Source organism: Thamnophis elegans, chromosome 4 (genome assembly GCF_009769535.1).
Source record: "Thamnophis elegans isolate rThaEle1 chromosome 4, rThaEle1.pri, whole genome shotgun sequence".
Lineage (NCBI taxonomy): Eukaryota > Metazoa > Chordata > Lepidosauria > Squamata > Colubridae > Thamnophis > Thamnophis elegans.
This window is the reverse complement of record NC_045544.1, coordinates 36,375,104-36,391,627: the sequence shown is the minus strand read 5'-3', so window position 1 is coordinate 36,391,627 and position 16,524 is coordinate 36,375,104. Positions and strand designations below refer to the sequence as shown.

Genomic DNA, 16,524 nt, shown 5'->3' with positions numbered 1-16,524 from the left:
ACAAACCGGGCCATACCACTAGGAACCCATCTCTATCTTTAAGTAATAAGGAAATGTTTTAGGCAGAAACAGCATTACATTTTAATTTCTTTGGTCTGTACATGCTCTTGCACTGTATGCCCTTGTGCTTCTAACAATCTATTCAGTGTCCTGATTAGAGCAACATATAAACCGCAAGTAAATGATAAGCAAGTCAACAGTATTGTGTATACTTTAGTCTTTTATTACACAGATGAGGTTTGCCTGAAAATACTTCATTGCTTCCAAATTACTTGTAATAACTTTTCTTGGGAAATTCTTAGAGGTTAGTAAAAGTCAGAACCTGGGGTGGAAAGTGCAGAGTTGGGGGAATCTCAGCAATCACACTGTGGTTGCCCAGGGAAGGGGCAACACACATTCAAGAGAGCAACCCAAAATAAGAGACTGTGCAGTCCGAAACTGGATGGGGGAGAGGAGGAAAAGGTTCAGGATAGCTACACCCTAGAATCTCCCAGGATATATTTATTAAAGTTAGAAGTCTATAGCTTTAGCCAGGTCTTAGCCTTAGATTCTATTAGTGTAAATCAGGGATGTCAAAGTCGATCCCATTGCGGGCCGAATCAAGATTTTGTTTTGCCTTTGGTGGTTGGGGTGGGCATGGCCTGGATGTGGCTGATTGGGTGTGCGTAGCCAGGGTGGGCCAGGGCGCACTGGATAATCCCTCATAGTCTCCAGGACAGCCCTGCTAGACAACTCTGGGCCTACTGCAGGCCGCATCTGGCCCGTGGGCCGCGTGTTTGAATGGGGCTCAATTGGATTTGAGCCTAGGCCTGACAGAACCTGATGGAATTGTAACAATCCAGTGCTACCTTATGATCTTGGGATTTTTTTTCTTGTTCTTAAACCAATTTATTAGCTACTGTACATTGTAAATTGGTTGACTCTACATTTTCGGTCCTACACATTTACAACTGTAAGATTTAAAAGCTGAGAAGTGTGTTTGCATTTCTCTTTTTTTTCCCTAGTAAAGTTTGATCTTTCTTGCCCGATTGGGAGTGGGAGAAAAGCTGATATCTCTACTTTGCACTTCTCAATACTATATGATAAAGAGGCAATGCGATAGCAACTATTTCATTATTTTCTTTTTATCCTCCAAATAATCATAAAGGGGCTGATTAACAGAGAAGACACTAGGGAGTGTCCCCTTGGAAGATGGGTGATAAAATGCCTGCCAAGCTGCTACTTCTAAGTAGTACTAAGTACTACTAGTACTAAGAATCCCTCAAGGGAGTTAATTTGTATTCTCTTGTTTTCATGTTTTTTTTTAAAGTTTATTTCAGACAAATTTAATTTGGATCCCAGGAGGATGCCATTAATAACTTAAACAGTGTTATTTATTAGAGCAACTAACAAAACTTAGGAAAAAGTGGAGTAAACAACCACACATTCACATCCACACAAATACTTCATAATTCTAACATCTGGCAAAGCAACAAAGGCACACATCTGCAATATATTTAAGTGTTCTGGAGATTACTGCCTGCATGAAGAATGAGCAGTGATAATATGCCTGCAGCTTGTTTAATGTTGGCAAATCCCTCCTTTTTCTAATCTCCATTTAGCTGTGTTGTATTCTTCATTGTGAAAAGACAAAAGCTCTGTTTGTGTTATTAGAGCTAAGCTGAAATGTCCCTCCTTTATAGCTAGTTCACCTGTGAAAGGGAGCCTGACAATTATTCAAAAAGACACAGAAACGTTGGCAGAATGCTGTTCCTCTATCTGCTCACACAAACGTTTCTACCTCTCACAGAGCTTTCAGGTGGTAATAACAATCCATGGTGCTTGCATTCATGGGTAGGATTGACTGTTGCTACTGTAACATTATTAAAAAGTGCCTTCCTTGAAGAAGAGATACGGGCTAATGTCATTAAACACAAGTAAAGATAGTTCAAAGATAAGAGCAATGTTTTCTATTTTGATTTAAAAAGTATTCTGGCCACCTCTGAATTAACTTCTGTGAGGTCATCATACAGCCACAATTAATTTGGTATGATACTTTGCTGACATTAGTGATGCTGTAATTTTAGTGTGTCTTTATTACAAAGTTTTTCAGATTTAGGCTAATTCTTTTTTAATAGCAGTAATATTTATCTTTAAATATGTAGTGTAGGTGTCCTTTTGTTTGTTTTTTCTGCTTTATTGCAAACTTATTTTAAAATTTAGTCTTATGACTAACAATAATGAATTTCAGTGATAGCATTTCAGATATATACATTTACCATACTTATTTTTTGGTGCAGTGCCTTTAATGATGTGGCATCTTGTTCTAAAATAACTGAGCAGGTTTAGTACTTACTTGGGAGACTATCAGGGAATCTCAGGTTGGTAAAATAGACTGGAAGTCAAAAAGCATCACAGAAATAGTATCTGCAGTCACCTGGATAGTATATACTTAAGAAATTTCACTTTCCCTTATTCCATAATCAGTCATGAAAGGAAGAGTAACATACCTCTTCTAAAAAATTTATACATTCTGTGAAAGACATTATAAGTATAATCTTTATTGTCATTGTACTTAAATGCAACAAAATTGGTTATTCATTCTTATTGAAATAGAAGTATAGGTGGAATTCAGTAATATATTGCTTTTAATCAGCAGAACAAAATAAAGGCAACTCTCCCTCCCCATTACTCAAATCCTGTTCTAAATAAATTCCAACCTCTTTGATAGGATTTTAATAGTCCGCCGGATAGTGATTGTAGAGGGAAAAAGCATCCCATCAAAAATAGTCTTTACTTATCAACTTTACCATTTAACAACTGCTTGCAGTTATGACAATGATGGAAAAGTAATTTTGTGAACAATCCTAGCATTTACAACCTTCGCAGGTCTCCGAAGCAAAAGAAATCAGGAGATCATAAGCACAACTTTTATTTAACTGTTTCACTTAATGACCAGGTTGCCAGTCCCAAATGTGGTCACTAAATGAGAAATACTTTTATAGCTGTAGTTGGACAGAATCCAACACTGGAGGCCATCTAAAATACTCTATAATTGTTTTTTCTTCTGTTACAATGTAGTGAACTCTGACAAAATTAGGTCTGATATCATGACCAAAACTTCAACCTCTTGCTGCCTCATGTCCCTCACTTATGTTGATTAAATTTTAAGACAAAATTTTAATTACATACAAGCTACCAGCGTGCCCTACCTTGTACTATCTCTTCTTTGAGAAAAAAAATGGAAGCTGTAGCTAACCTGGTGATCTCCCCATTGGGGAAAGTTGCTGTAATGTGTGGGGGGCCTATGGACACGGGAGTGGGCCAGAGCATTACGGTCTTAACTGGGAGGGGCAGATATGGCGGGGACTTTAGGGCAAGCCATTACCGGGGAAGGAGGGTTCGCTATGTTACAGAGATCCCTCCTTCCGGCCCTATTAGCCCCACTCCAAGGCCAGATGGCGTGAGTAGTCAGGGCCCTGGTCTCAGGCTGCTGTTGCTAAATGCCAGGTCTGTGGTTCACAAGGCTCCCCTCGTCCGGGACTTAATTTTAGACGAGGGGACAGACCTGGCATGTATTGCTGAAACCTGGCTGGGCCCGGAGGGAGGAGTCCCCCTCACCGAGATGTGCCCAGAGGGTTTTCAGGTGCTTCACCAGCCACGACCCCAGTGAAGGGGTGGGGGAGTGGCCGTGGTTATCCGAGAGTTTTTAGTTCCTCGTAGGATCCCTGCTCCGGAGCTTGTCGGGTGTGAGTCCTTGCTGGTGAGGTTGGACCCTAGGGGTCAAGTGGGCCTGCTGCTAACGTACCTGCCTCCCAACAGCGTTGCAGCAGCTCTCCCCTCACTCCTCGAGTCAGTAGCCGAGCTGGCAGTTGAGTTCCCCAGGCTTATGGTGCTGGGGGATTTCAACTTGCCTTCACTCGGCGAACACTCTGATGGGGCGCAGGAGTTCATGGCTTCCATGACAGCCATGGGCTTGACCCAAGTAATTCGGGATCCGACTCACTCGGCGGGTCACACACTTGACCTCGTATTCCTCTCGGAGCAGTGGAATTGCGATCTTGATCTGAGGGGTATTGAGATCTTGCCCCTGTTGTGGTCGGACCACTGCCTACTGAGGCTTGACTTTCAGAGCCAATCCCCCATTGTAGGGAGGAGGAACCGATTAGGTGGTTCCACCCCAGGCGCCTTATGGACCCTATGGGCTTTCAGACGGCGCTTGGTGTTATACCTGATACTCTTGCCCGCGATTCGGTTGGGACGCTGGTCGCTGCTTGGAACGCGGCAGGGGCCCTTAACCGGATTGCGCCTTTACGGCCAATCTGAGGCAGTGGATCCAGGAGGGCTCCTTGGTTTACTGAGGAACTCCGGGAGATGAAGCGCCAAAAGAGACATCTAGAGCGCCGCTGGAGATCCAGTAAGTCCGAGTCAGACCGAGCACTATTAAAATCCTGCATCAGAGCCTACATCCGGGCAATTCGGACGTCAAAAAGAACTCATATTGCCGCTCTGATAGCTTCCGCTGAGTCACGCCCAGCCACCTTGTTTAGGATAGCCCATTCCCTCCTTAAAGGGAGGGATTCGGGCACTCCTTTACAAGGTAAGGCTGAGGAGTTCGTCCAATATCTCGTGGATAAAGTGGCTCGGCTTTGGGCAAACCTGGACTCCAATTGCGCAGAGCCAGCCGAAGTACCGGGGGAGGGTCTTGAGTGACATCGTTGGATTGATTTCCAGTCTTTTACTCCTGAGGAAGTGGACAAGGCCATCGGAGCAGTGAGTGCCTCCACATGTGTACTGGACCCGTGTCCCTCCTGGCTGGTTGTGAACAGCAGGGAGGTGACACGGGGCTGGATCCAGGCAATAGTGACCGCGTCTCTCCGGGAAGGGTCCTTTCCCCCCCATTAAAGGAGGCGGTGGTGAGACCCCTACTGAAGAGACCATCCTTGGATCCAGCCATTTTAAATAACTACTGTCCAGTCTCCAACCTCCCCTTTGTTGGGAAGGTTGTTGAGAAAGTGGTGGCCTCTCAGCTCCGGCGGTCCTTGGAAGAAGCCGATTATCTAGACGCCTTCCAATCTGGTTTCAGGCCTGGCTACAGCATGGAAACTGCTTTGGTCGCACTGACTGATGATCTCTGGCGAGCCAGAGATGGGGTCCAGGCCTCCGTTCTGGTGCTCTTGGTATCCTGCGGCGGTTGCGAGAGGTGGGGGTGGGAGGCACCGTTTTTTGGTGGTTCTCCTCCTACCTCTCGGGCAGGTCGCAGTTGGTGTTGGTTGGAGGACAGAGGTTGACCCCTAGGCCCCTTAACTATGGGGTGCCACAGGGGTCAGTCCTGTCCCCCCTCCTGTTCAACATTTACATGAAGCCGCTGGGAGAGATCATCCGACGGCACGGGATAAAATACCACCAGTATGCGGATGATACTCAATTGTATCTGTCCGCCCCGTGCCAGCTCAGTGAAGCAGTTGACGTGATGTGTCAGTGCCTGGAGGATGTGAGGGTCTGGATGGGGGTTAACAAGCTGACTCTCAATCCTGACAAGACCGAGTGGCTTGTGTTTTTTCCTCCCACAAATTGGCAAGGTATTCCATCTCTCAGGCTGGGGGGTGAAATTATGCGCCCCTCAGACAGGGTTCGCAATTTGGGAGTCCTCCTGGACCCACAGATGACCTTAGATCACCATTTGTCAGCTGTGACCAGGGGAGCATTTGCCCAGGTTCGCCTGGTGCACCAATTGCGTCCCTACCTGAACCGGGAGGATCTTACAACAGTCACTCATGCCCTTGTCACCTCAAGACTGGACTACTGCAATGCGCTCTACATGGGGCAGCCCTTGAAGAGTGTTCGGAGACTTCAGCTGGTCCAGAATGCAGCCGCGAGAGCGATTGTGGGTGCGCCGCGGTACACCCACGTCACATCTATCCTCCACGAGCTGCACTGGTTGCCTATTGGTCTCCGGATACGCTCCAAGGTGCTAGTTATTACTTATAAAGCCCTACATGGTATTGGACCTGGGTACTTGAGAGACCGCCTCCTGCCAATTACCTCCCATAGACCCATTAGATCCCATAGATTAGGCCTCCTCCGAATTCCATCTGCCGGCCAATGCCGGCTGTCGACCACCCGGAGGAGGGCCTTCTCTGTGGCTGCTCCGGCCCTTTGGAACGAGCTCCCCGTGGAGATTCAGACCCTCGCCACCCTTCAGGCCTTCCGGACAGCCGTTAAGGCCTGGCTGTCCCAGCAAGCCTGGGGTTGAGTTCCCCCCCCTACTCGAATTTGCTGTGCTTGCTGTGCTTTTTTAAACTGTTGTATCACTGTCCTGTTTGTCTTATTTTCTGTATTTGTTTTTCCCCTTCCCCTAGTTTTTGTTCAGCCGCCCTGAGTCCCTTCGGGGAATAGGGCGGCTTACAAATCGAATAAATACCAAATACCATTACCAATACCAATCCCTTATGACAGTGGTTTTCAGCCTGTGATCTGGAGACCGGGGGTCTGTTGTCACAGGGGGTCTGTGAAGGCTTGAAGAAATGTTATGATTTAAATATTGAGTTAAGTCTTGGGGCTCCATGGCCACAAAAAGTATTTAAAGGGATCAGTGGTGAAGAAAAGGTTGAGAATCATTGCCTTATGATATTGTAAGATATGGCTGGTGGGAATTGCACAATGTGATTGATATAAGGGGTATAAGAGTTCAAGAGTTCTGCAAGATTTATTCTGGTTACAAACGTTTACAATATGTTTGAAATAGAAATCATTGTCTAAAACCAAACTAGAAATAGTGGCGATATGGTTCTTGTCAGTTTGAAATAAATCCTACACCAGCTCTTCTTGCTGCTAAAGTGCTATTGAGTGGCAAGCAAGGAATGGCCATAAATTTGCAGTTTAAGTATTAAGAAGACATTGGACTTGGCACTTACTGAGATAATTGCAGTTACTTGTTTGGTCTGTAAGGCTCCTTTCTGTTCATTAGAACAAGTAATAAAATAACTTTTTGGTTCTCTTGAAAGCTACTTGATGGCATGTAGTCAGTCAATAGACTAAAATCACAAATAATGTTATGCATAAAACCTCAGTGAAAGGCAGAATAATTCAACAGACTAAAAAAATGCACAGTAAATAACCAGCTATAAAAACAGTACAAAAGAGAGGTTTTGGTTCTTATTTTCTGAACAGTTAATTAAGATTGAATCAATTTGCATTTTTAAATCAAGTGGAAAGGAGAAAATTAGCTTATAGTTCACAATTTTAAATGGAGTATCTCCTCAAAGGTCATCTCCAGAATAATTGCTGGGGTGTGACCAGACAGCTTCAAATTGTCTTTGGCAGACTGTGTAAGCAGAGATTGTAAAGAAATATAAGCTAGGTTCTAGGAAATGAGCCCACTGAAGCTATAAACAGGGAGAGTAAATGGGAATTGCAAGTCAACTTCAACAGGCAAGTTTAAAGGGAATAGTACAAATGTAGAATTGAAAGTGACCAGAAAGATCACCTCAAACCAGCCTCCAGTAGTTTGCATGCAGGGCAATTAAAATATCGACAAGAAATGGCTGGTCAGCCTCTTTTAAAAGCCCTGCAGAATTGGAAAATCTTAAGCAGACTGCCTATTGTGGCACAAATCTTTGACTCTCAACACATTTTTGGCTTATAATTCAACTAAATTTTGATAATTGCTGCTTATACCCAGAATTTCTAGTTCTAGTTGCTGTGGACTCTCGAAAACATGAATTGGAGTTGGAAACAAGACAAAATAAAAGCTGGCTGCTCTTGATTGCTTAAAGAAGAAAAGGAACGGAACCTTTGGTCACACCTGAAAGGCAGTATGTTTGGGTTTCCACCTGAGAACATCCTGGCATATATAAACAACAATTATATGATTGTAACTCTCATTCAAAAAAGCAGCAAGCAACCATACTTTAACAGAAAGATTAGATCACAGAAGAAGAGCATCACAAGAAACCAACAGTGAAAAAAACAGTAAGTCATAGAAGCAAGCCCAGTGAACAAGGATAATACAGTAATGGATACAAGAGATGTAGAAGATATTCTGCCATATAGCAACCCAGAAACAGATGAAAATACTGTAAGTCCTTGTGATGGTTCTTTGCTGTCCAAGAACCTGGACAGGCCATAGTGTTAGTGTAGTAAATATATATAGAATTATATATATTTGTCTCCTATTACAAAACACATCTTCCCAAATAACTATTGCTCTGGGTTACATCCACATTTCTAGACTTTACAAGGTGGTGATGTCACATGAATATGTCTTAAATACTCAGTCCTTTAATACTTATTCTTTTAATATTCGGTTCAAACTAAAGTCTCAAAATCTTTAAAGTAACACACAGCTTTTGCCTTTCTCCAAACACTCTTGCACTAGTTGGGATGAGGTGCTGTTTCAGCATGTTTGCTCCTTTTCTAATTGCTGCTAAGCTCCAGGCAAGGTTCCAAGCTCCAGGCAGGAGTCTTACTAGGATAGGCTGCTCAGCATAGCTTATGGTCCCAGCAGGTGGGACCTGCTTGCCTCTTGCCAATCTATAGACACCACTTCCACTTCCTTGACTCTAGGCGGTGTGCTTTTACCTTTCCTGCTACACACACCCCTCTCTCCACTCTGTCTTAGCATTTACATTGGTAACTTCAAAAATCTGAGTGGTGTAAAACTGCCTCTGGAGGTCTGCACATCCTTGGAAACACCAGGGTATACATGTACAAGTGCATGTCTGAATGGATGAAGGAAGTGCAGGGGAAATGTTTCTGCCTGATAGTAGCTGCTTTTCCAAAGCATAGGCAGCAATCCCAACCCCACTCCCTCCCAGTCCTAAACCTTTGGAAGAAAAAGGAAAAAAATACACTGCAGTATAGGAGACAAATTAGTGAATCCATAAATGGCAGAAAGGATGGAATTGTTTCTTGCAAAATGGGTAGGCAAATAGGTGTGGGAGATGGTGACTCACTAGCACAAAACAAATGTGTTCAAAATGAACCCAGAGACTTAACATATATTCTCAGGTAGGAGCAAAGGTTATATAGTAGTTTAATGCAGTGGTCAAGGCATCAAGCTAGAAACCAGGAGACCAAGGTATGAAGCCAACTGGGTGACCTTGGGCCACTCTCTTTCAGCCCCAAGAAGGAGCAATGCTGAAACATTTATGAAAACCTTGCCAAGAAAACTGCAGAGATATATCCAGTCAGTTGCAAGAAGTCAGCACTGACTTTTGACCTTGGCCAATAACTACTCTGTATTAGCATTGTAGTCTCCTGGCTAATATAACATTGCTTATGCAAAACAAATAAGCATTTACTGGAAGGCATTAAAAAAGGACCAAGGATCAGGGATGTCCGAGCCCCTCCCAACACATGGCAAAGCCACTGCTTATTTTTCAAATGTGCAGCATTAAGGGAAAAAAAGTGTTTCACAGGGCATGGGAACACGAACAAAGCATCTCTTATGAGATTGCTAAAACAGCCATGTCTCTTTTAGAAGCGAATGTGCTCTAAAAGCTGTTCCCAGATGGTTTGTCTTTACTTTGTAAAGAGAGAAAAAGGAAGATACATGGTCCATGGACCTGCAGCCTGCCATCAATACAAAAGAAGGTGATTCTTCTTTCTGGTGAAATGATTCTGTTGGTCAAAGAGGATACTGGAAGTTTTGCTTTGTTCCCCCACCTCAAGATAATTGTTAGCATTTTAAAGGAAAAGCAAACAGAGAAGCACAGGTGGATTCTTACAGTGCAAGCTGCCAGGAAAGATTACTAAAGCATATAAAAAGATCTTGAATAAAATATAAAAAATACCACTAGTTGGAAAAATATAGTGTAGCATGCAAAGTTTAATAAGTTCTACATATAAGAACTAGAAGTATAATCATAAAAGACAAGTGAGAGGTAATTTAATAGTTAAAATACCAGACTAAAAATGGAATACAGTGGTTTTTAGTGCTGCTTTAGGCACAAAGTCAAATGGGTGACTTTGGGCCAGCCCATTCTCTCAACCCTAGGAAGAAGACAATGGCAAACCACTTCTGAAATGTTTATTTGTTTATTGTTGCCAAGAGAAGTGTGTGGACTTACCCAGGTAGTCGCCAAGACTGACTTGAAGGTGAGATGGAAATAGATAGAAATGACATGTGAAGGTTAAAAGGATTGGAAAGAATAATCTATAAAAATTGGCAGCCGTGTTCAACTAGGATATGTTTAGGATGGAGTTTTCATCGTAGAAATATCTGAGCTTTGATTAAGGAGATCTGATCAAAGTTCTGTGCTTCACTGTAAAGGGAAAATGAAAACAATACCCCGCAACACTAGGTCCAGTAGTAAAGTTTGGCCTGACCTGCTACTTTGAAAGATTGACAGTAACACAATGAGATGTATTAGGGGCAGATATAGTTCTTCACTCAATAAACCTAAATATACAAGCATCAGATAAACGATAGCTAGTATGACATAAAAAAGATCTTGGAATTAACAGTTGTTTCTAAATTGAACAAAATATGTACAAAATATGTACAAAATAACAAAATGACATGCAATTCTAAATTGCATGAACAGAAGCATAATTCCCAAATCTCAGGTTGGAAGAGTTCCAATATATTCTGCACTTCTCAGACCCGATGTTAGTTATGATGTCTAGTTATGGGCTCTACACTTTAAGGATTCAGGTGAAATGAAACTTAAACCAGCTTGGAAGAAATTGAGTCTATCTACCATTGAAAAAAAAAAAAAAGAAAACTAAAAGACCATATGCTGACACAGTTAAATACATATGCAAATAGGTATACTGTTCTGTATCATCTCAGAATACAAGACAGAAAAAAATGGATCCCCATTATATGATTGCAATTTCTATCATTGAAAAAAACCTCCAAATCGTAAGAGCCATTTGACAGGAAGGATCCATTATACACCAAGATGACTGACTGCCTTTCATTAGTACATGGGTATATTCATGTAGAGGCTAAGCAGACATTTGATCTAGAGAATCAGATGTTTGGATTTGTTTAATTTGAATTTCTGTACTCAGCAGGGCAGTTGAGTTTAATAATCTAGCTGAATATTTCTGATTCTGTCACTCTAGATAATTAGTTCTTCAGTCAAATACTTCACTTAAATGTTTCATTCAAATACATTTCTCAAATGAGACTATGCTAAGTATTCTTGAAATCCAGCCACAGTACAATATTTCTGACTAGCAGATTTCGTACTGGAATATTTTATCTGAATCCAAACTTTTACTGCAGAATGACTTAATGGAGTGCATTCATTGCCAGTTTTAAATATAATATGAATACCATTTTCCATCCAAACTTAAGTAAAAGCAGGAAATGATGTATATGAGTTGAATTTTGCCAAACTTTCTCTTAAATGCAGAATGTTAATAGACTTTAAAGAATATATAAACAAGAAGATTAGATTTGATTTAGGGAAGTAATCTCATCTAGCATATTTTTGAGAAAGCCTTTTTAAAGAAAACTATTTTAGTACTCCATTAAACTTGCTTTCTGCTAACTTGGAAATCAATTTAATAAGCTTAGATTAGAATGTCAATGTGTTTTGGAGAACAGTACCTGATCACTTAGCTGATTCACTTCTCAGATTATTTTCTTAATTCAGTCTTCCTTGGCTTGTTGCCCTCTAGCATATAACTTTAATTTACAGAATTCCCACAATAATAAAAGGACACCAGAATGAGAAAGTTTGCCTTGGTTATTTAAAAATTAACCTGAGTGAGACAATCTCTGTACTACTGAGCTGTTTTAGCTTTAGCTTTATATGTTGTTTGGGACAGTTTAGCCCAAATGATATAGCTTTGTCCAACTGATATATAATGCTTAAACAAGCACACCTTTTAAATAGAACATGTATGTGCATCTGTGCTGTGAGGTACATGCAGGAAAACAATATGAAGTTTAGAAATGGAAAGCTTATGCTTGAAATGAGGACACAATTTTAGTGAGAGAGTTTAGGTTTTAAGAGTTTAGGATTAAGGCTATTCCAGTTTTCCCAAGTGCTAGGATGCTGTTGCTTCATATCCTATCAATGCACCTTACCCTGCTAAGGAAAAAACAAAACAAAATTAATCTTGGGAAAATGGGAATTGATGGCAGAGAACTCTCTTCAAGAAGAGAGATCTTTCAAAGGGCAAGTGATACATTTATACCAAACTGTGGTGTATCATGATGAGACTCTTAAATATATTCCTTTATGGAAAGGAATGCTCTTTTGCATAGGAAACATGTACTTCTACTCTTGTTTGTGAGAGGAAAAGAGAATGGTGACTATATTTAAATGTGCATATTCATATCTGTTATTCAACACGTTACAAAGGCAGTAGTATGAATTCTAACCTATATATCAAAAATAAATATTTAGGGGATGATATAAGAGGGTTGATGGGAATTTGCAAACATTCTGGTGTCTGTATCTGGTCCGTGCATTGGAAATCACATCTTTGTGAAGAAAGTACTGTTTGCTATAGAACAGGCATTAATTTGATTGCATCATTTTTTTAAAAAGAATCATCTCAGAGTTATACTAAAGTGAATAGGAACAGATTATATTTTGTTTTTAATGCCAGGAAACATTTTGGAATAGTAAGGAAGACACTTTTCCTGTCCTATCGTCCAGAAAAAAGTTAGTAGTATGCTAGGGTAATACAGATAGAAGATGTAAAATTTATTAAGCGTTCTTTCCAAAATCTTGGGATTTAAGCACCTCAGTAGATTGCAGATATTTAAATTATTTTTTTTAAAAAAATACATTCATTTAGTATCAATCTGCTGAAGGTATACATCTTTGTGCCAACATTTTGCTGATTCCTATTTTACATAATAGTACTCAAAAGTTTATGACAATGATGTAGGAACTTATATAATCGATTGGGAACCACTGATTCGTGATGTAAAATTATTTCTGCTTATAAAAGGATGACATCCAACTCTCTGCCTGTGTTGTGAATAAACAGCTTTGCATTTGCTGGGGATGTCCATTAATTTTTCTTTTCCATTGCAAAATTATTTTAGTAAATTCTGCAATGTCTGCTAGAGTTTGGATTTGCTTTATGTCATTATATGCTATAGGTGAATAAAATATAAGAATGTTATTGTTTATTAGTTTTAGCCAACAGACTTAAACATAAATGTTTGCTGTACTGGGAATATATGAGTTTCTATTATATATTTCTAAGTAAGAAATGGGATTAGAATGGAATTAAAGCAGTTTCCCTGTATATGAGTAACTAAAACAGCGAATATCAATATGATGTTGCTGCTAATAATATTTAACATTAAAATATATCTATAATTTAACAGGCGTTTAATTTACCATTGAATGAGGTGCATTAATCTTTGGTTATAGTATATTTTCTGCTAGTTTTCTTGCCAAATCCAAATTACAATCCTGCTTACATTTCCCACCAGATGATGAAACATGCCTGGGATAATTACAAACATTATGCCTGGGGATTAAATGAATTGAAACCCATATCAAAACAAGGACACTCAAGCGATTTATTTGGTAAGTAATATGTGCTTTCTATTTAATGACATCAGCTGATTTCCTATTCTGAAGTTAAAGATTACATTAGAATCAAACAGAGTTTTTGACTAGCTGCAGTGACATGTTATTGAAAATGTCTGTTTCTTTATCAAAATTTAATTCTCTGGTTATATCTTGTCTATTGTTAAGAAAATTAGCAGCATTTGCAGTTAGGGTGAGAGGCAATGTTGCTTCATATTCCAAAGTTGGCAGAAGAATCTCTAACTTGCTACAGCTTTCCTCTTACATTTTTTGCTACAAGTTTTAATATATTCCCTATACACAAATCAGTAAGATAATGCAAACAAAGGAATTCATAGAAACTCTGAGATCCTGATAAGTTTAGTGGTCAAGAGGTTGAACTCTTAACCGCATTCAAGGACAGGACTAACAAATGCAATGATCCATGCTATTTGTTAAGATATAGGCACTTAACAAATGTCTTGAGTGTAAAAAGGAATAATTTTTTGCAATGCATGTTTGGGATCAGCTAAATATCAGTCTTAGCTGAGCTCCATCTGAGAGACTTAATCACTTCAGTGGTAGAGAAATTATATGTTCAAATCAGACATATATTAAAAAAAAACATTTGCCAGCAAAATGTTACCATGTACTACGCACTTGAACAAAATGTATGTAGAAATACACAAAAGGTCAAAATGGTGGTGGATGAAGGGCTTTCCTAGTTTCTATTGGGTATCCTGGGTTATAGGCTAGGTGAACTGGGAAGCTTCTACAATGTTGCTTCTTTGCAATAGTAAATCCTGGTGCAAACCACAATTTTCATCAAAGATTTCATTCTCCCTCTGCTGATATGTTCAATTTCATGGGCTAAATGAACAAAATATGGAAGCAGTACCTTGGGAGCCACTGAGTATCCATCGGAAGAAGCCCATTGACTGAGAGTATTAATAAGCATCTGTGAGAGCTCCAAGCATGGGGTTTTTTTCTTTTCTTTTTTTCCTTTTGGAGTTCTGAAGAGACATCTGGGACGGCCTCTGCCGAGCCTGAGAAACATTTATGTAAGTTTGGGAGGGACTGCGTATTTGCAGAGACATCTGCCAATGCATTTCTAATAGCATCAGAAATACTCTGATGAGACAGAATGGTAGAGGAGAAGAGCAAGGCCTCTAGGAGACTTTTTACCAAGGAGACATGCTTAATAGGCAAACCTGGATTAGTTAGAAACCGTCTCAGTTTCCATAAAGCTCAAATTATGCATAACTGCAAAGACATATCAAGAATCTACATAAATATTAGCAGATTTCCCTTTGGCTAATTTAAAGGCACATGTTAGCACATCTAGCTACTTGAGTCTGGCATTTAAGCAAGAGAGAAGAAATAGCATGTGATAACACAAAGCTGATGGCCCAAGGCAGAGATTTACAGACTAAAGAGCAGCAGCTACTGTGCCCAATCATGGAGGAAAAGAAAAAGCAATGAGATTTTGTTGAAGCAGGCCAGTGGTCTGTTTTGTTCCCTGTGCTATGGTGTTGATAGATTGACCAAAGGTATAGAGTTCATGGCCAAAGACGACGAAAGGCTTAGAGCAGTCGGGAATTTCTACAGCAAAAATTGAAACAAACACAAGTGTTAAAGCCAGAAAAGAGGATTTTGGAAATTTAGGCAATAAAAGGAAGTAGCAGAAGTTTTTAGAGGAGAGTTAGTTAACTTTGCTAAGTTCAAAATCCACTGGCAACAATAGCCCATTCTCTCAAAAGTGTACACCTCTGCCACAGGAGTATGCAAAGGAAATTTAACATGGAATCAAAGTGAGAAAGAGAGCCTACCTCGGGAAAAAGCATGACCTAGATAAGGCACGGAGGTTTTTCAGAACTGTAGCTTGGTGTTAGAGACCTTGTATCCTTTCTCAGCTGTAACAGACTGTCTGTGTCAGTCTGGCTAGTTTCCAGAAGAAAGAAAGCCATAAAATTTAGATTTAGATTTATTTTATTTGTATGCCGCCCTTCTCCGGGAGGGACTCAGGGCGGAGTCCTGGGAGATCATCAACATACTGAATTAGAGCAGAAGATGCAGAACAAGATCAAACCGATTATACTGGTACTGTACATACAAAACAAAGCTGATTATTGGGGTAATAGGAATGAAAAAGAAAAAGTTTACAAAGACTCATGACTGAAAAGTTAGGAGCATATAGAAAAATGCTGACCAGAACAGTGTGGGAGTTTGGAACCACAGGAAAGGTGGTGATAATAAGTCTATTTGTCATTCTTAGATGCTACATACACAAAGTGCCATTTACTACTCTATCACCATTTTTGAATGAGGAATATTAAAGCGTTGCTTCTAGTGATTACAATTATACCCTGCTTCAAGAATACTTCAGTTACTGGTTTAATTTCTTCTTTAGCTTCTGGGTTTAAGGGATATTACATTTTCCTGATTAATTGGTGTTTTTTTTTAATCAATTGCAATTTGAAGTTTAACAGACAGAACTGAAAGTATGCATTCCATTTCATTATTATAATGTTTTGTCCACAAAATATAACAACTTGCTCCAACTTGTAGTAATCTAAAATGTAAGGCTGGCTTACCTCCCGAAGAAGCATTACAAATAGAACTATTGTTGCTTCTTCATGCTGCGAAAGTATATCTAAATAAGTTCCATTTGGTATATAATATGTAATGGCTGTTAATTTGCATAGCCAGACCCAATTCTGAGACCATTTGCTACAGAGAAATATTGAGAAATCTGATATTCTGAGAGTAGAATAAAGAGCAGTATGTAGAAGGCAAAGGATAGTTTTTCCTCCTATGGTGCAATCAGCAAATGGTTCAGAGACAGAAAGAGATAAAAGAAGATGAGATGCTATTACTTTCACCTGAAAACATCCTTGTGCTATTTTAGGACATTTTGTCTCGAAAGCCCAGGATTTCCATGAGAGTAATGTGATCCTGAGCGGGGTTTGACCCTGTAAGGATAAGTTGAAGACTTGTTCCAGATTTTGTTGCCTGTTGCTATATTTAGAGGTGTTCTTCCTTTTCTTTG

General features: G+C 40.1%; 1 protein-coding gene across 4 annotated transcripts in view; it reads left to right on the top strand.

Moving 5' to 3' along the window:
• The window catches only part of MAN1A1 (mannosidase alpha class 1A member 1), a 77,409-nt gene that overhangs the window by 15,858 nt on the left and 45,027 nt on the right, over positions 1-16,524 (top strand). For 3 of the 4 annotated variants that reach the window (XM_032215725.1, XM_032215724.1, XM_032215723.1), the window contains exon 2: positions 13,397-13,493. In XM_032215725.1, coding sequence (XP_032071616.1) covers positions 13,397-13,493 — 97 coding nt within the window. Of the gene's footprint in view, positions 1-7,123; positions 7,128-13,396; positions 13,494-16,524 lie in introns of all 4 variants that reach the window. The other variant, XM_032215727.1, reaches the window with a different exon arrangement.